This window comes from Coloeus monedula (assembly GCF_965178545.1).
Source record: "Coloeus monedula genome assembly, chromosome: 1".
Taxonomy (NCBI): domain Eukaryota; kingdom Metazoa; phylum Chordata; class Aves; order Passeriformes; family Corvidae; genus Coloeus; species Coloeus monedula.
This window is the reverse complement of record NC_138781.1, coordinates 105661314-105680357: the sequence shown is the minus strand read 5'-3', so window position 1 is coordinate 105680357 and position 19044 is coordinate 105661314. Positions and strand designations below refer to the sequence as shown.

Below are 19044 nucleotides of genomic sequence, written 5' to 3'. Positions count from 1 at the left end.
GCGTGGAGCGGCCCGCACGCCCAGGGCTGGCAGCCACGCAGAATCCCAGAACCAGTTCGGCTGGAAAAGACCTCCGAGATCTTCGAGTCCAAACTGTGACAGAACACCACCACGGCAACCAGACCACGGCACCAAGTGCCACGTTCATTAATCCTTCCTTAAAGACCTCCAGAGACGGTGACTCCACCATTCCTCTGGGCAGCCCATTTCAATATCTAATCACTTTTCCTGAGAAGAAATTCCTCCTCATGTCTAACCTAAACCTCCCCTGGTGCAGCTTGAGGTTACGTCCTCTCGTTAAGGGAAGGTATATGTCGCACTCGGACGCGGCGGCACGGTAACTTCCCGCGCACGGACGCACTGCCCCGACCCCCGGCGGCCGACTCTGCCCACTCCCGTCCCGTCCGGTCCCGCCCGTGGCCCCGCCCTTCCCCCGTTTCCCGGCGGCGGGAAGGGGCGCGCACGCGCGGAGCAGCCCCCGCGAGCGCGGCGGGCTCTGGCGGCTGCGCGCGCGGCCGCGGCCCCGCCCCGCCCCCGCCCCGCCGCGTGAGGCGCGCGCGCGTGTGGCGGCCGCGGCGGGATGTTCGTGGCGCGCAGCATCGCAGCGGATCACCGCGACCTCATCCACGATGTGTCCTTCGACTTCCACGGGCGCCGCATGGCCACCTGCTCCAGCGACCAGAGCGTCAAGGTGAGCGGGGAGCCGCCGGGCCTGGTGCTGGGCGAGTGGCGCGGCACCGGCCGTGCGCGGCCTACCGGGCTGCGGGTCCGGTCGGGCCGGGCCGGGGCGCCGCCTCGGGCTCGTTCCGCGGGAGGTCCCGGTGCTGTGTCGGAACGTGGGGGCGGGAGGCTTTGGCACATAATGCGCGTTGTGTTTGTGTGTGCGCGAACGCGTGTAAACACGGGAACTCCGCTTCCCACCTATTGCTGCAGCAGGAAGAACATTGCCGACTGCTCTGCCTGCAGCTTGTTTTGTTTATTCAGCTGAAAATCTGTATTTGTTAAAGAATATTTACGAAAGAAACTACTGTTTCGTAGTGTAGTGCCAGTAATCTGTGTTTATTATGGGAAAAAGCTGCTGTTGAAGTGCCAGTAAGCAAAAAGCCGGACCCGTTCTGTGTGTGCTCTGGCAGCTTAGGGAAAGTGTAAAATACTAGAAGCATTTATTTTTACATTCCTTTAGAGGAAATAAAGTATCACTTTGAATTTACTTGAACGAAAAGTTGATTGCTTTTCCTCTTTCTTGTGCATAGTGAGAGGATGGGCAAAAATTCAGGAGTCATGTGGATAGTTTTAAGAAATGTAATTTGCAGAGAGCAGTCATGGTTTTTATTAAGTCCAGATAAATGGTTGAGAAAGTCGTTTTTTTCGTAGAAAGCTGTGTCATATGTATATTAGGCTTAAGAACAAGGGAGAGCAGCCTCTTCTCCCTGACCACAGACTAAAAAGCAAACAACCAGCCACAATAAAACGGTCCCCCCAGAAAGTAGGCCAAAGCCATGGGGAACTCTGGTTTGGACTCACTACCTAGAGTTTGCAGTTCTTAAAAAAGATACCAGGAGATAGGTTGAACACAGAAACTATGGTCTTCAGCAGTGTGATGTTACTTTCCAATCATAACTGAATCCTTTAAGAGATTGTTCAGAAGTTTTCCTCCAACCTTTACGAGATTATTCAGAAGTTTTCCTCCAACCAGAGGGACAACATGACCCAGGTTGTACTAGAGGTCCAGAGTGGCAGAAGTGAGGTGACTCAGTAAAGCTTTAAAATGAACGAGTGACAAACAGGAGTGGATGTCAGATGGTGTCTTTTGTTTGGTTATGTTCATGACTTTCTACATAATTTTTCAGTAAAAAAGTCATAAATATGAAGATGTTTGGGAAATCAAGAGAGGGGAAGGTTCAGTGACTTGCATATGGTTAAAAATCAAGGCAGAAATCTCAAAGAGAAACAAGATCTGTTCCCCCACTACCCTGATGTCTATTTTGCTGTCCTGCTCTGCTTTTGGGGTGGGTGCTGGGAGCTGCATTAGGGTTTTGCAACCAGAGCTGAGCATGTGGGGATGCTGGGGCCTCTAGAATGTAACAGAATAGTGTACTCTTGGAACAAAATGATTGAAGTATTGGGAATTGTAATAATTTCTCATCTATGTAATTTACTGTTTAAAAAGAGATCAAGTCAAACAATAGTGAATTTTGCAGGCAGGGCCTCTTCTCCCTACTTGTAATAGGCATATTTTCAAGGTTGAGTGAAGTGCAATTTTTTACTGAACCAGGTACAGTGTCCTAGATGAAAATGTTTAGTGGGGTGTGTGTGTATATTTTTTATTTTTATTTTATATATATGTATATATTTGAATGGCTGTGTCTTTAATGTACTACTCAGTAAGCTTTATTTACAAATTGTATGATTGTATTTTGATTTCTCAAAAGGTCTGGGACAAAAGTGAAAATGGAGATTGGCATTGCACCGCCAGCTGGAAGGTTTGTATTTGTAAAAATTACACAGACATAACCATCATTTCTCCTTTGTTTTTGAAGAAACATGCTTCATTTTGGCTGAATTTTAGAGTAGAAATGCTTTTGGTTTGATGTAGATTCTGTATGTCTTGTGTGAAATACTTTTTCTTTGCTTTTATAGAACATCTCTAGTGCCTCTCATTTAAAGCAGAGGCTAATATGCAGTCTGCTCTTGTTAATACTTATGTTGGCAGACTCTGGTATCAGTAAACATATCAGTGGCTGGTGTTTAGGGAGTTGAAAACAGTACCTTAATTTTTAATTGAATATTTCCTTTTGCATATAGTAAGACTTAAAAAAAATAAAAGGTGGAAAAATTAAAAGGAAGATGTTTGGCTATTAATGTTACAGCATCCGACCTCTGTTTTCCGTTCTCCAAAACTTTTCTGAGAACTGTGTCATGTAGAGACTGCTTCATCTGGATAATTAGTGCATTCAGCTTCTGAATTCTTCTTAAACTTGTATTTAATAGGACCACAATGCATTCATCCCTGTAAATGGAAATGCAAGGGAAGCTTTTGAATTCCCATTCTGTAAGAAAGGAATGTTGACTAGGTGTGAAAGAGGAGCTTCATATTAAAAAGAAGATTAGTAATGCTCTGCAAGTGCTTTTGAAAAGTACAGCAAGCTAGAAGTGAGCATGGTAGTGGCTGAAATTTGATTGACAACAAAGTTACACTTTTTGCATCAAGGCAGAATCATAGTTTGGAACTTGAAGTAGTAATAAATAATGCCTTGAAATACACTTGTAATAATTGCCTTTTAAACACTAATAGCAACAAAACTTTGCAGTGCTGGTTCAAATAAAGAACTGCAGCTACAAAGCTGCTATGTAACTTTGTATAAAAGAACATAGGTTTCAAAGGAGCAGTGTTACTACTTCCTAGAATCCTCTTCTGCAGAAAGTAATGAAAATACAGGGTCCCTTGGACTAACGTGGGAAGTATGCTTCTCTACGGTGTTTTGATGTTATCTTGCAGACACATAGTGGATCCGTGTGGCGTGTGACATGGGCCCATCCTGAATTTGGGCAGGTCCTGGCTTCCTGCTCGTTTGATAGAACAGCAGCTGTATGGGAAGAAATAGTGGGAGAGTCAAATGATAAACTCCGAGGGCAGAGTCACTGGGTGAGACTTCTTTTCTGTTGCTATAAAGTTCCTGATTTTGGCTATGTTTTGTTCATTCGTGGCAATTTGTTCATTTTGAAATGAACTTACTTTAAAAAGTAAGTATTTTTACTTTACTTTACTTTAAAAAGTAAGTATTTTAAAAACATTTAAGAAAAACAGCTAAATAGCACATTCAGGACAGTTAGTGTCACTTATTATCACTATTTCATAGTAAGATGTTCCCTGGCAAAAAACTTGCAGGCATGAATTTCCATCTACAGTAGAATTACAGTTGTGGGGTTTTTCTTTGACAAGAGATCATTCAAAACAACACTGACTGTTCTTGCTCATCTTTCAAACAATAGAAAAGTTTGGGGGGTGGGAATTTTTTGGTGGAAGATGTAAGCAATCCTATGAAATGGTGTTGTCAGACTTTGATTAGCCTTCCGCAGGAATAAATTTCTGATGGAAATTTCTTTGCAGGTCAAGAGGACCACTCTAGTAGACAGCAGGACATCAGTTACAGATGTGAAGTTTGCTCCCAAGCACATGGGTCTTATGTTAGCAACCTGTTCAGCAGATGGAGTTGTAAGGATCTATGAAGCTCCAGATGTGATGAATCTCAGCCAGTGGTCACTACAGCATGAAATCTCATGTAAGCTAAGCTGCAGTTGTATTTCTTGGAATCCTTCAAGGTATGTTATTAAAATGTAGGGTTTGCTTTATGACTGTAACAGGAAGAGAAAAATCATTCAAGGCTGAACTGCTTTGAATTCTGTTTGTGCAGAAGCACTTAATGGCTTTCCCTGTAGACCTAATGCTGTGTCCTGCTGATCCAGTTACTATTCTATTCATTAGCAGTGGTCTGTGCTGGAGGTTTAGAGTACAGGCATTCACTTTAATGCGTGGGATAGGATAAAATTTGATTTAAAACCTAGAATTGATCTACATTTAGCTTATGTGATTTGTCTTCCAAAACCTGAACGAAATATCACTAAATCAATCATTAAAACCACTGCAAAGAATGCAGAATCTGCCATGAAAGTTGTGGCAAATACTAGACTACAGATGCAGTCTATTATGGAAAGTCAATTCTTTTCTCTGGGAACATCATATTGAATTGCTAAATAATGTTGCCTAATGATTTCAGCTTAGTGAGTGTATAAAGTGGGCTTTCTAAACAACAGAGTGAAGATAGTGGTAACTGTGAATAGCATTTAACTCCTGTTTCTTTGTGATTTTTTTTCTTGTGGTATTTTGTAGTGTTTTGTTTCCTATCTAGATAAGGTATTTGAAATTTTAAAAATGGCTTGTTGTACTTTCTGTGGGATCTTCTGTAAATACAACAGTATTTGTTTTCACCTTTTAGCTCTCGAGCACATTCTCCAATGATAGCTGTAGGAAGTGATGACAACAGTCCAAATATACTGGCTAAGGTTCAAATTTATGAATATAATGAAAATACCAGGTATGCTAAATAACAATATATAACATTTGTGGGATCATAAAGTTGTTTATAGTATATGGCCTTTTTTCCTGTCATCAGATGTGGAGTAGTAAATAATAATACCTTAATTTTGTCTCTGAGCCTTTGGATAGGAAAAGAGGGGCACCTCAGAATGGTAACTGATGTTAACAGAAATTAGATTGATAATTTTATTCTCTGTCACTGCAGAAATGCCAGTGTTCTTACATTTTAAAGGGAGAGTTGTTCCTGTGTCTACTAAATTATATGTTTAATTTTGCACAAGGAATTAACAGCTGAAATTTGAGTTGTGTTGCACCAGGCTCTGTTTTGTTCAAAGCCCCCTTACAATGATTTTAAAGGCATGATTATAATGACAGAAAGCGCTCGTGAATTGCTCATGTTCTGTCGAAGTTCAGTTTGTACAGTCGAGAGTTCACAGAACCTGGAAAGGGTAGGAAGTTTGTGCATCACCACTTCCAATTAAATGATAACAGTGGAATTGTGTTTGATTGGGAGTGATCGATGTGGGAAAGGAGCCAAAGTGTTCTGTGGATTTTATGCCCAGCTTCAGGCAATGCTCTCCATGCATTAACAATAAAGTTACTATAACTTACTAAGAAAATGAAATACGTGTTTATCATACAGCAGAGGAGGCAGACAATGGTCTTCTTTAAAGCATGGAAAATTTAGTAAGTTACTGAGATGTAAATTCCCTTTAGATTTGTGAATGGAATGTTTCTTTTTATTTCCCTTTTCCAGTTGTAGACAAAAATGTTCTTTGTACTGCAATTCTTGCTTTTGTTGTATGACTTACAATAATGTAGCATACTGTACTTAGTGGCTACTGTATCTGATATGTTCAATTTCTGAAGAAATCTGCTTGAAATTATTGCATAAATTTATGTTAAAAATTTTATTTTTACAAGTCTTACTGTGTATACTTAACCCTTTTTCCTATGTCCACTATATCTGGTTTATATAATTTGCATCACTGGTGATTTTCATGGCATTAAAGATTAATTTCTTGTGCTGTACAGGAAATATGCAAAAGCAGAAGCTCTGATGACAGTCACAGATCCTGTACATGATATTGCATTTGCTCCAAATCTGGGAAGATCCTTCCACATCTTGGCAGTAGCAACCAAAGACGTACGAATTTTCACACTAAAACCTCTAAGGTGAGCTTAAAATGAAGATGGTTTGGTGTGATGTGATGCATACTATACAGTCTTGTTTAAATAGTCTCTGTAAAGCAAAAGTGGTACCTTAATGTATGCAGGATTGTTTTTAGCAACCTGATTTTTAAGGTGACAAGATTGTGAGCAAGGCTTTAATTTTGTCTGAATACGTATCTAATAACAGTTGTTATATGAACTGCTTAAAAGATGTAGTCCTCTCTAACATAATGTTCAAGCTTAGACCTTTGAACAGTTGTGTGCAGAACTGTCACTTTTCTCTTAAACAGGAAAGAATTGACTTCATCAGGAGGATTAACAAAATTTGAAATCCATATTGTGGCACAGTTCGATAATCACAACTCCCAGGTGTGGCGAGTGAGCTGGAATATTACAGGGACAGTGCTTGCCTCCTCTGGTGATGATGGCTGTGTTAGGCTCTGGAAGGGTAAGGTCACCCACCTGAAACACACTAACTTTGTAGTCTTAAGAGTTAGTGTCCATTTTAGATTTGTGAAAGATAGATGTTTTTTCTATATTTCTGTTGATGTTTAAGAAAAATAGAATTCAGAAATAACTTTCTGTGCTGCAATACTTGCGTGATTTAGGCTGCTGTGAATAGTTGTTACTGTACCCTGAAATTGTTTCACCAGACTAGAGCTACATAAAATTGTCATTTAAAAGAGTAAGATAGAAGTTTTCCTGCTGCTAAACCCAGAAAATCTACATTCAGTCACAATGTCCAGGCAAAGTGGCTTTTTTCTGTTTACATTTTTGAAAGAAAACAAAAGAAAATAACCAAATAGATGGACCTCCCCCCATGAACCAAACTAAAAAAATCCCCCCATAATCCCCACAGCAGCAACGAAAACCCACTGGTGGTTTCCTTACTCATTCTCATCTGTTCCTCAGTATTGTAATAGTGGAAACAGTTTTAAAGTATGGATAGACAGAGAATATTAGGCAGCTAAGGGGCCAGATCCTCAGCTGTTTGGAATTTATACACTGATACTGAAGTTCAGTTCTGATTCACACCAGGTGTGTGTCAGTTGAAACATATTTGTAGGGAAAGCTGAGCTTCAGAAGAGAAACTTAACAGTTTCTGTATATCTGTGTTTGCAGCTAATTACATGGACAACTGGAAGTGTACTGGTATACTGAAAGGTAACGGGAGTCCGGTGAATGGTAGTTCTCAGCAGGGAATTTTTAATGCCTCTCTAGGTTCAGCCAATACGAGTCTACAGAATTCACTAAATGGATCATCTGCCAGCAGGTAGGTTAATTAGTAGAGAGACTGATTTTCAGTAAATAGCTTTTTCTCTGAATCTTCTTAATTCCATTTAGCTCTCATAATTGTTTTACATGTTTCTAAAGTGCAATGTCATTTATGGCATGAGTACTTCTACGAGCTCTTCTGGTTTGCTCTGTGGTGTTGTCTATTATGCCATGTTAAGAGGAAAATGAACCAAACAGTAGTCATACTGAATCAGTCCATATAAACAAGCAATGTGAACAACTATTTTCATTTTTAGTCCTTTCACATTATTAAAAACAACATTTCTGAAATAGTTTCAAAGAAGGAGAAGCTTCATCCTACTGGTGTGTAACTGCACTTTTGCTTTAGATACATGTTTAAAAGTGAAGCAAAAGTACCAGCAACAAACTCTGTTTTTCTCTGGGATAATGTAGCAGAAGGGAAGGAGGAAAAGCTACTTCCTAACATACGGTTTAAACAATCAAATGTTAGTCTTAGTTTACTTGGTTTTGCAGGTGTGTAGCATCGATTGAATAAAAGTTTTGTGGTTTTTATAATCTTCATATGGCATTCATATTGCATATAATTTGCCTTAATCTCTGTTAGGTTTTTATTCTGTAATTGTTGTTTAGTGGGTAAATTTTACTGCCTCTTCTGAAAAAACATTTTAATTTGTGCATGCTGAAATGTAGAAATACACTGAGTTCTGCATCTGTATGGTGCAGTGTGTACCATCAGCTTTACAGGATTTTAAGTCCTGTGTAAGGATGTGATGTGGCCAGATTCTATAGCAGCAGTTTCCAAGTTTTGTGGCCACCTTTGTTTCAGATGCCTTGGGATAGCTTCCCTTTCCATCCATGTGCTACTCATGTGGGTTGTTTTACAGTTTGGAATGCTTATCAGTAAAGTTTACCTTTGGAGAGTAGCACCAGCCTGCCCCCTCCTTCCCTTTCAGCAGTCAGTCCTGAATGGCAGTTCAAGATCCCTAACCTTGTTGAACTGAGAAGAGGTTTCACATTTTCCTCACAAGATAAACGGGAGGACAGGAAGTGGTAATGGCCTGGTCCCTACAAGAAAGGGCAGCAGAATGATGTTGGTCATGGCTCCAGGTTCTACTTGCAGTGCAGCAAATGAAATGCAGCCCTGCCTTGGAAATGGTATATCCAGAGCTGTGTAGCTGTATTTGCTTGGGCTCCTGTGGGGAAATGCAGGCTGTTTTACACCTCTTGAGCATAGGGTGTGGTTTCGCAGTCTCCTTATCTAAGACTGTGCTGCTGGCAAGACTAGCTGTCCCCACCCCACTGGTGGCTCTTCTCCTGTCCCTGACCTTGGTACTAAGCCATTGTGAAACTGAAATTTCTGGTATTATTTTAGACTCCCTTCATAGCTCTGTATTTTGGAAGGTGTTTTGTTTTGTTTTTTAATAAATTATTCTTGCCTCCAATATGTAACAAAATGTTAATTCCAGAATTAAGTCAGTGGCTGTGGAATTTCCAGACATATGGAGTCTTGTCCTAGGATTGAGCCTTATTATAAAAGATACACACTTAAGTATATGTTGTCTTTTGTAATGACATTGGCTCTAGTGGTGTAAGCACAGTTGCTAATTTCTGTGTTACTGTTAACATGCTGATAAAGATTTATGCATTGACATTTGACTAAGCAGGTATTCTACACATAACTTACTTTGACTGTACATGCTCCATTTCATGTCTCTACATTTAAACACTTAGAACAGCTATAGCACAGGCAGATCTGAGAAAGATTGTAAAAGCACAATGACCGAAGTAGATTTGTACTCAGAATAAATTTCAAACAGGTGATGTAGATTGTTAGGAAATAAACCAGTAGGGCTGTATTATGTTGATGTAATTGTATGTCTAGATTTATGATACAGTTTCCATTCTCCATTTGTATTATGTCCTTTTTAACAGAAAGCAGAGCTGATACCAAGCTAACTGGAGTAACTTTGGTGTTTTGCTGCTTGTTGCATGCACACAGGAATGGAAAACGAACTCCTTTTTCCCTTCCCCAACGCCGTTTGACCTCTCCCAAGACACCAGCAGCCTGCTAACTACTAAATGCTGTTCAAAAAGCCTTTTTAAAACATGTTGTGTGCGTTTTTTGTACTAGCCTGCACAGTTTGATACTGATGGAATGCCTGATAGAAAAATATTTGGAGAGGCTTCTTGTTTGGAAAAAACCATAAACAACCCACCCAACCCCCCAAACTTCCATCAGAACGTATTTTTGAAAGCTTGTCAAATTAAAAGATAGTTCATGATTTAAAACAAGAATTTTTGTCCTTGATTGGGATGGGAGGAGGGAAATGACCATTACAATAACTTTCATTAAAATTGTTTTGAGAACCAATTTGTTTCGCATTTCAGAGTGTTCAGCATTTGATTAAGATTCCTAAACATTACAAGGTTGTAACTGCTTTGTAATATATTCAACTGTTAGTTCTAAAGGAATAAGAAAACTGTTTGACAATTGTACAGATGATGGCTTTTAGTAGTTCGGTATTGTTTCATTTATATTCTTTAGTATGACTTCAAATAAATGTTTTGTAAGTATTGTCATACTTTCTTCATCCTAAGAGAAGTACTTTTTCTGATACGTATTTGTACATTCCTAGGGTAGTTATTACAATTACGTGGAGTACTTAAATTCTCTAAACATAGTATCCTTAAAAAATGCAAACACTTTAGCCATACAAAGATATAAACCAAAATGCAGCTTGTTGTTAATTGTCCCATAATTTCATTAATTAACTGATAGCTGTTCCTTGATGTAAGTCCACAGAATTGTAAACAAGACGTGATATAGTTACACTAAAATGAACAAGTGTTACGGGTAAGTTCTAATAAAAACAGCAGCAAAATGGCATGGAGTGGCATAATTCTGAATCTTGCGTTCACCAGGAATCTTGAATTTACACTGAGGATTTTGCAGAAATGTGTAAATAGATACAATAGATACTGTATTTCATTCAAAGTAGTTTTTCTCTGTAAATGTATATTATTAATGTAAAAACAATTATGTTTTTACGTCTATTCTAGAAATGCTGTGAAATTAATCTGAGTTAGATTCATATACAGAAAATGTACTTTGATAATATTTAATGTATATTTTGTGTCATAAAGAAAGCATTACTGAAAGCTGTTAACAAACCACACAAATTCTGGGAGAATGAAAGCCTGTTAATAGCTGTACTACAACATCCTTTTGATTTCCAAAGCAATCCATTCTTTTGTAAAAATGTATGCTGTGACTATGGTATTATTTTCAGTGAATTTCAGTGGAAAAGACTGTATTATATTGTTCTAAAGGACAGTTTCCAGATTTGTCTTGTTTTGAATTACAAGCCTTGATTTCTGCTATTATGTTCTGTTGGTTTTGGCATGGATATACTAAAGCCTTTTTTTTTTTTCCAGCATGTCTTTTCTCCCCTTTGGTTCTCCTTGTATTTACTACCTTTCTCTTCTTTTCTTGTTTTGTTTTTTGTTTTGTTTGGTTTTTTGTTTTGGTGTTTTGTTCCTTTCTTAATTGTTTCAGGTATTTCTTTCCCCCTCTGGATTCCCCACGGGCTGGATCGAGATGGTCCAGTCATGCCCAGCTCCTTCCTCCTCCTCCTCTGATAGAGCAGTCTTGTGATGCTGACACTGCCAACCTCCAGTATCCTCACCCTCGCAGACGATGTGTATCTCGGCCTCTTAATCTTTTACCTGAGAATGAAGGGGTTTAATGTGTTACTTTAAATAAATTCTGAAGGGCCTGATTCTGGTGTTTGTGAATGCTTCCATTTCCAGCTACCTTCGTATTCCTTCTCTGGTACTGAAGACTTTTTTTAAAATGTGGAAACTTCATGCATGTTTTGCAAAACAAATATCATTTAGAACATGCTATTTGTGTATCAAAGGAGCATTTTAATTTGTACCCTTTGAACTATGGCACCACCTATAAACAGTATTAGCCACGAGCTCTTTATGGAGTAGCTGACTTCAATGTGCCTGTCCCTTTTATTTTTTTTTCCCCTGCTTTTTGAAATCAGTTTAGTACGGTCTTTAATTTTTTCTTTTTGTATACTGCATTTACATGTGAAACACATTCTCAAAATTAGACATGCCTTCAAGACACTTGTGAGTGAAGAATGATATTGGATCAGCTTGTTAAAGAAACTAAACCATTCCTGTGTATACTGCAGCAAAATAATTCAAGTGTTTGGTTACTTAAGAATTTTTCATCTTACTGTATAAATATTTAAATTTTATAATTGTGGTTGACTAATAAATTTGTTCTGAAAGGTCTGTATTTGTATGCTTTTCCTTGTAATAGGCTTTTTTCTTTTTTAATAGGTTCCTGATGAAGGAGGTTTTTTGATTCAGGTGTCCATTCTTCTAGCTCTGCTTTTGTGCCATTCTGGATGTGCAGCTGCATATTCCAGGTCTGTGCCAGAGGGTGTGCTCTGACTTTTCCCATGGGTGTACTGGAGGTCTGCAGAGACTGCTAGAGCTGTTGGATTTCACATTCTCAGTTTTTTTCCAGTGACTGAATTAAATCAGGACATTTTGAAGAAAGAGTGCTGGCTTGAAAAATGTCAATTTTCTTTTCTGATGTCAGCACAGGAACATCACTGCTGTGGATCAGCGTGTTGGCACTGACTCAGACTGGTGCCAGACAGGCAGGAAGATAATGCTGGATAAAGAATACATGGTATTCCCAGGAGTAGCATTATTGCACAGGATGTGACTGCTGAGTTTGTTGGGCATACCCTGGGGGGAGGAAGGAAAGAGGAGACCTCTGTGCAACAGAAACCCAAAGTGTAATAGTGTATTTCAATGTGCTTCAAAATGGACTTACCCTATTTCCCGGACTCGACCACTACTATGAGGTAAGGAAGAGGGTAACCTGCATTTTTCCAAAGTGACAAGTTGTTGTGAAGTTTTACTGAAAACTTCATTTGCTCAGATCCACTGCATGTGTTTCTTTATTTCTCTCTGAGGAATTGAGTTTTAATTTAAAAACCCACGAGGTAGACCAGTGTTAGGGGGTGCTTGCTGAACATGTGTGGAGGGTGGCTGCTGATACTTTCCAGCCAGCAGGAACGGAAGTGTGGAAGAAAAAAAAAAGTTACACACCTTTTACCAGAAAAAGTCAACACAAAACCATCCCAACTTTGTATGGTAAACAGAAATGTTACATGATTAAACGATAAGGCTTCAATGGGGGTAGAAAGTAACTATTCCTCTGAGGGAGAATGAATAATTAAAAATTACCAACACTATGATACTGGGATCCATTCCTAAACCAGAACAAACTGTTTCTGGGTATGCAAGCAACGGAACATATTTTTGAAGTGTTAAGCCACTTGAATAATTTGTCTTAATCCTTGAAGAGGTGACAGAATAACCAGTTACAGTAATGACATTTTTTTTGCAGCTTCTAGTACTGCATTGTTTATTCAGCATGGTCACATTATTTTCCTCTGTGATGAACACATTATTAGATATCCTAATTCCAGTCACACTTCTTACTAATGGAAACGTGCTGTTAGTTTCAGTGTAAACAAACAAGTCATGTTAGAACACAGTGGCCAAGTTTAACCTCAGCAAATGAACTCGGGCTGGTTTTGTGGCTGATGTCTGCCTTGCCCGTTGCCTGCTATTTTGTATTGACCTCTCTCCAGACCAGGACCCTTCAATCCGTATCCTTGACTTTCCACCTCCACTTCCTCAAACTCATGCTTCCTTCTATTCCCTTGACTCAAGCCTGTGAACTGTGCTTCTGTGCAGGATCTGGACCCTTCGACATACGCAGCAGAACTCTAGGAGGGAAGATTATAGAAAAGCTTTGAAAGGGATAATTACAGCAGGTACTTGGAATATTTTAAATTTATCCAGCACTTTGTAAGGCTGCTCTCCCTTTTCTTCTGAAAGGATACCCACAATAGCCCTTCTACTGTTTCTGTGCTTGGAGCACATCTCAGCTTGAACTTCCAGGATTAGAAGTTTTTGGGTCTTGTAGCCATGAGATGGCTTTGGTGGCTTTCTTTGTTTTCCTTTGTGTGTGTGTGTGTGTGGTGCTTTTGCTTTTGTTGTTGTTTGGTTTTGTTTTGAACATATTTGAATCCATATGAATTTCTGATTATGATAAATGTGGATTTTCACTCTTGTAGATTCTTGTACTCTCCGTACCAGGAATACAACTGTAGAAGTGCATTTTGAAAACATCTTGCACAGCACTGATTTTGATGTAGATCTGTTGAAGTTGTCATGTGCACACACACACACACGCATAGGTATGTTTGGAAGGCATCTGATCTCATCCTCTACTTAAAAAAAAAAAGTGACATGTACACTTCAGCACGGAAATGAAATTTTCCATGGTCCATACATAACCTAAAACACAACGAATTCCACCTCAACATGAGGAAGAACTTTCTTTACGCTGAGCGTGGCAGAGCACTGGAACAGGCTGCCCAGGGAAGTCGTGGAGTCTCCCTGTCTGGAGACATTCAAAACCCACCCGGAGTGGGTCACCTGCTCTAGGTGACCCTGCCTTGGCAGGGGGGTGGGACTGGGTGATCTCCAGGGGTCCCTTCCAACCCTAACGATTCTGTTGCTCAGCCTCATCTAACTGATTCAGATGGCAAAAACCGGACAGAAAACAAAGCCGGGAATATTAACAACGTCACACGAGTTAATCCGACTGAAGCTTTTTTTTTTTTCATTTTTAGGTAGGACGGGGACAGCAGGGTCGGGCGGGATGCTCAGCAGCCCTTTTCCCGGAAGACGCCGAGCTACTCACTGGTACCGGGATCTAAACCTGGCCGGCCTGAAAGCAAATACCTGAAACCAAGTACACCTATGACAGCATCCCCTTCCCCACGGCGCCCCGGTCGGAGCTAGCCCGCGGCCCCGCGCGCCCGTTCCGCCGGGACGCGCCCGCGCCCCGCTCCCGCCTAACGGACGCCGGGACACGGCCGGGGGGCGGGGCTGGGCGGTGCCGCGCGCGCCGCGCCCAATCAGCGCCCCCGCCGCCCCTCGCCGCGCTGCCTCGGTGCCCGCCGCGCGCCGCGCCCGGCCCATCGCCGGCTCCCCGTGGGGCTCCGCCATTGGCTGCGCGAGAGGGACCGCGAAACTGGGAGGCGCGCGGCGCCGCTGCGCATGCGCACCCGGCCGCGTCGGAGGGGGCCGCTCGGCCTCGCGGCCGTTTCCGTTGCGCGCCAGGGGAAGGAACTTTGCCCGCCCGGCCGCTGGGGGGCGCTGCGGCGCCGGCGCGGGGCGGATCCCGAGTTTTGGCGGTCCGTCCGTCTGTCCGTCCGTCTGTCCGTGAGCGCTCCCGCTCCTCCTGGGACCCTCGGGAACTGCAGAGCCCGTCTCCCGCTCTGTTTGGGCAAAAAGGGTGTCGTCGGCTTCCAGCCGGTTCCCCGTCCCCGGCCTGCGCGGCGGAGCGTGGCCGGTGAGCAGCCGCAGCCTTCCCTCCGCGACCCGTGGTCACACAGAGTTGGTATCGCCTCAGGTGCTCCCTGGAGGGGCCGGGGAGGGAGGAAGGCAGGCTCGGACTGCCTCGGTCCGGGCGGCTTTGCAGGCTAAATATAGGCTGGCACGTCTCGCGGCGGCGCTTCTGTGACTCGCAGGAGCGCCGCTCTTTTTAGGCGGTCCAGGAAAGCTGTGAAAGTGTGTCCCCCAAAAGTCTTGGCGGGAGAGGACTGGGAATAGTTCTTAAGCACATTTGTGGATAAAGCGGGGTTGCCCAGGAGTACTGGCAGTGATGTGTGAGTAAAGCGCGTTGCCTTGTGTAAGTGTGAAACTGTTCGGATCCTGCTTGCAGATGCTGCCGGACCGGGGCTGATAGTGTTGCCGGGCCGAGGGCTGTTCCAGGCAGCGTGTGCAGGGTGATGGAAGACTTCAGGAATATTGCCGACGAGACGTTCCCGAGCTTGTTGGGCCATTCCTTCAACAGCAGCGCGAGTGTCGTCTTTGAGAATGTCACCGTCTCCTCCAACCCGGGGTTACCTGTGGCGGCCTCCACCGTTGCCAGGAGCCAAGCGGGCGGTGACAACAGGTGAGGGTGTCAGTAAGTGCCACTCAGTAATATAAAAAAAACAGTTGAAGCATTTAACTCTGGAGAGTAAAAATTAATTTCACAGATTTCTTGGTCGGTGATAAAACTATTTACCAATCAGTATGTCAGTAATCAGCAACCACAGGTTTGTCTGTATTACCAATGAAAAATCTGCATTTAATTTGTAACAAGTAAAATACTTAACATTTACAAAAATTGCCCTTTAAGAGTAATTTAATTTTTAGACTGGTAACAGTCAAGTTTCTTTTAACTCAGCTCTTCAGCTTAGTATACTCAAGTTTCAAGTTGGTAGAGGATAATATGTTTTTTACACGTGTGTTCTCTTAACTGCTCACTGAATTTACCTGAATCTGCCTCCTTTTAGAAAGTGTAAGAGCTAGTGTTACGTATAAGAATTAAAACTTGCTCAGCCAGAAATAGAGTGAAGAGTAACAAGCCTTTGCACTTAACTGCTGTCCTGTTACTTAACAACAAGTAAGGTGAGACTTTAATACCCTGTCTTTCCAGAAGTGTGTGCTCCAGAAGGACACCACTAGCCACTAAAAACTATAACGTGGTATTTCTCTAAGGAGCTACAGAAGACTGGAGAGGATCATTCAGGATACACATGTGTATCTGTAAATACAGATTAGCTAAAAACTGCTAAAATATTGAAATAACTTTCAGGAAACAAGTGGTCATTAATATGTTTTTTTTTCCCCCCAACTGTTTGGAAAACAGGAACAGTGCATTAGAATGACTCTGATGTGTGTTTTTCCTTTCCACATTTACAGGCTTTCTGATGACTGTGCATCCTATTTAGAAGGGAAACATTCACCTCTATCAGGATCTCCTCACAGCAGTCAGTCAGATCCTGAGCCAGTGGAAAGATTTGCCCTCTCCTTTCGTGATGACATGTAAGTGAGGTAGTTAAAATCTAATTCTGTCCTAAAATGCAAATACCAGTAAGTTAGTATGTAGGTTTATATGTACTGTATGGCTAATTATGGGCTACTTCAGAACTGAATTGCAGAGTTGAAAACAGCAGGTTTTACTACTGGCCTGCAGTAACTGGAGAGCTCAGCTGTGCTTTAGCCTGTTAGCTTACAGTATTTGGCAGCCTGGCAGCTTTTCCTACTAAAACAGCTCCTCCATGTTTTCTGAAGAGGGGTAGTGCCAGGCCTTGTGGAAGCACCCTCTGCAGTGGTGCCACTTAGCCTGTGCAGCCCTACATGGGCAGCATTCTGCTCTTTGATTGACTAATTGGACTTCATGTACATGACAGGAATGAATCTTCAGAAGTAATGTTTTCTAGACTGTGAGGTTTTGTCTTGTAGTCTCACAAATTAAAAATATCCTCAGCATGATTATTTCATTGACTTATCTGAATGTGGCCTGTATTTACCTAGTTTACATAATCTAGAATTAAACTGATGTTTCTGGTTCATGTCATGTGTGTGAATAGCATTTTGCACTGATTTAAATATGTTTTGGGTAAGTATCAAGCAGTTTGTGTACAGAAAGGAGCAACAATTTCTATTAAATTTGCCTTCCTTGTAGCATCAGTGATTGGTGTTTCTTAGGAAATAGTTAGTGTTAGTGATACACTTGAGAAAGCATTGCTGAGTGGTGGAAGTGTTGGAAGCTGTTGCATAGGTTATTCTAACCAAGGTCAAATTTGTTCCTGTTGTGACAGAAACTGCAATGTGTGTCTTTCTCACTTTATTGGACATACTCTAGGCAGTATGTCCCTATCAAAACAAAAAATATAAGATTTGAGAGGAAGTCAGTGTCTTGATTGTACTCCAGTACTTAAGAAAAGAAAACACAGAACATGGAATAGTTGTGTTTTAGATTTTCAAGTGTAAGTTTCATTTATTTATCTAAAATATCGAAGCAAAAGTATGGAAATTTTAATATCTGGCGTGATTAGCTGATCAGCCTGTGTGAAAGTTCTGTAAAACCAGAAGTGAAGGATAACTTTCCTGCATAATTACAAAAGCTGTTATTTAACTACGTGCAATTTCAGTAACTCATGTTCTTTATCATTTGGTCCCTTCTCTAGTGTAACAAAAGGCTTGGTGAAATCTTGTCAAGTGTTTGACTTGGTCTCAAGTGGATCATGGAACTCGGCCAGAGTAGATCCTTTTGTCCTTATACTTGTCTCTCTTTTTACGGAAATGAAAGAGAGGAGCAAATAGGTAGAGAGGCATATGTTGCATGAAATTTCACTATTTGTTTCACAGTTTAGATTGTGAAACTGAAGTCCTTGTAATTTTGATATGTATTCTTTTATTGTAAAATGACAGGTCTCTGGAGTCTATCCTATACTGGAAACAACTGACTGAGACAAAGCAGTTGGAGACTTTATCAAATCTTTATCTTGAGAGATGATGGTCTGTGTACCTCACTGATTTTTTATTGAAATAATTCTCTTTCTAGGGAAATGGCTACACAAATTGAAGAGCCTCAGACAACTTGTGTTAGTTTGGAAGAGCCCCACTCAATATACGGAGAACAAGCTCAGAATGTCATTGAGCATTCAAATTGCAGTCAAGGTACCTTACGTGACGTTTTTCCAATTGAGCGCTTGGAAGGTATTAAATTTTGAGAAAAATGGTGTACTTATTTTCAGTGTAATGAGCTTTTTATGCTACAGAAGTCTTCTTTTGACTCTTTCACTGTTTTATGGTGGATCATAAATGCCTTTTGAAAAGTAATCTCTTGGATTTGAGCGAACTGAAAACAGAGAAAGCTGTTGTTGAGTGGTTGACATGTTCTTGGACTTTTCCTCAAAGTACAAAGCTATACAGGAAGTTTGTGAAAATAAAGTTTGTTACATAGTACCATAATTAGAATGCCAGTAGTAATCTGTCTTAGTTCCAGGAACTTTGTGGAAGAAGTGTATGTAACTTGTTCTCTACCCTTTCTGTTTCAGTAGGTGTAAGGCTGCAAGGTTATATTTTAACTAGCATCTCTTCTCTTGCCCTATTCCAACTTGTAGTAGATGTCTTTCATTGTCTTTGTAGGAGGTTGTACATGAAAAAATAGTTTTGAATACTTGCTGTGAAAACTATGCTTTTTTTGAAGTATGGATAGAGTAGTCGAAGCAAAATAATATTCCCAAACTTATTTTGAAAGCATGGTGACTGATACGAAGCTTGCGTGAGGTTTTTGCTAATGCCAGTTCTGTGATTAAATTCTACTTGTCCCTTAAAATTCAGTAAATATAGTTAGTAAATATATACTTTTAGACATTATCCTTTTCCAAGCTTTAAGTATTTGTATAGGTTTTTGTGAAGTATTAATAATTTTGACAGATAACATGTTCAATTAAAAAGTACTGTGGCCTGTAATATAAATAGACCCTTATTAAAAAACAAGTTCTAACAGGGAAGTGTTGACTTCAGTCATTTGTTATGGTAGTCTTGAGGAAGTGGCAGTAACT

General features: G+C 40.9%; 3 protein-coding genes across 4 annotated transcripts in view; all 3 read left to right on the top strand.

Moving 5' to 3' along the window:
• The first annotated feature begins 535 nt into the window (after positions 1-535).
• On the top strand, positions 536-11836 carry SEH1L (SEH1 like nucleoporin). 2 transcript variants are annotated; one of them, XM_082276765.1, is made up of 9 exons: positions 536-691; positions 2433-2483; positions 3500-3646; positions 4112-4323; positions 4998-5096; positions 6134-6274; positions 6562-6719; positions 7394-7544; positions 11085-11836. In XM_082276765.1, the coding sequence occupies exons 1-9, from the start codon at positions 581-583 to the stop codon at positions 11272-11274; spliced, it is 1260 nt and encodes a 419-aa protein (XP_082132891.1). In that variant the 5' UTR covers positions 536-580; the 3' UTR covers positions 11275-11836. The 2 variants fall into 2 exon arrangements, with proteins under 2 accessions (XP_082132891.1, XP_082132892.1); XM_082276766.1 differs by lacking the exon at positions 11085-11836 and adding an exon at positions 9461-11076.
• Positions 11837-12314: 478 nt separating this feature from the next.
• LOC309571415 (uncharacterized protein) lies at positions 12315-14446 on the top strand. The gene is made up of 4 exons (XM_082278895.1): positions 12315-12420; positions 13322-13401; positions 13705-13827; positions 14266-14446. Exons 1-4 carry the CDS (start codon positions 12368-12370, stop codon positions 14379-14381), a joined length of 372 nt encoding a protein of 123 aa, XP_082135021.1. The 5' UTR covers positions 12315-12367; the 3' UTR covers positions 14382-14446.
• Positions 14447-14897: 451 nt separating this feature from the next.
• The window catches only part of CEP192 (centrosomal protein 192), a 56993-nt gene continuing 52846 nt past the window's right edge, over positions 14898-19044 (top strand). The window contains exons 1-4 of the mRNA XM_082281445.1: positions 14898-14990; positions 15363-15596; positions 16391-16513; positions 18039-18154. Coding sequence (XP_082137571.1) covers positions 15430-15596; positions 16391-16513; positions 18039-18154 — 406 coding nt within the window. The 5' untranslated portion in view covers positions 14898-14990; positions 15363-15429. The remainder of the gene's footprint in view (positions 14991-15362; positions 15597-16390; positions 16514-18038; positions 18155-19044) is intronic.

Bases quoted from the DNA above. Each gene is read 5' to 3' on its own strand.
- SEH1L (XM_082276765.1), top strand. From the start codon at position 581: ATGTTCGTGGCGCGCAGCATCGCAGCGGATCACCGCGACCTCATCCAC. The intron at 6,275-6,561 runs GTGAGCTTAAAA...TCTCTTAAACAG, and splicing joins TTCACACTAAAACCTCTAAG to GAAAGAATTGACTTCATCAG. The intron at 6,720-7,393 runs GTAAGGTCACCC...CTGTGTTTGCAG, and splicing joins CTGTGTTAGGCTCTGGAAGG to CTAATTACATGGACAACTGG.
- LOC309571415 (XM_082278895.1), top strand. From the start codon at position 12,368: ATGTGCTTCAAAATGGACTTACCCTATTTCCCGGACTCGACCACTACT. The intron at 12,421-13,321 runs GTAAGGAAGAGG...GCTTCTGTGCAG, and splicing joins GACTCGACCACTACTATGAG to GATCTGGACCCTTCGACATA. The intron at 13,828-14,265 runs GTATGTTTGGAA...TTTCATTTTTAG, and splicing joins ACACACACACACACGCATAG to GTAGGACGGGGACAGCAGGG.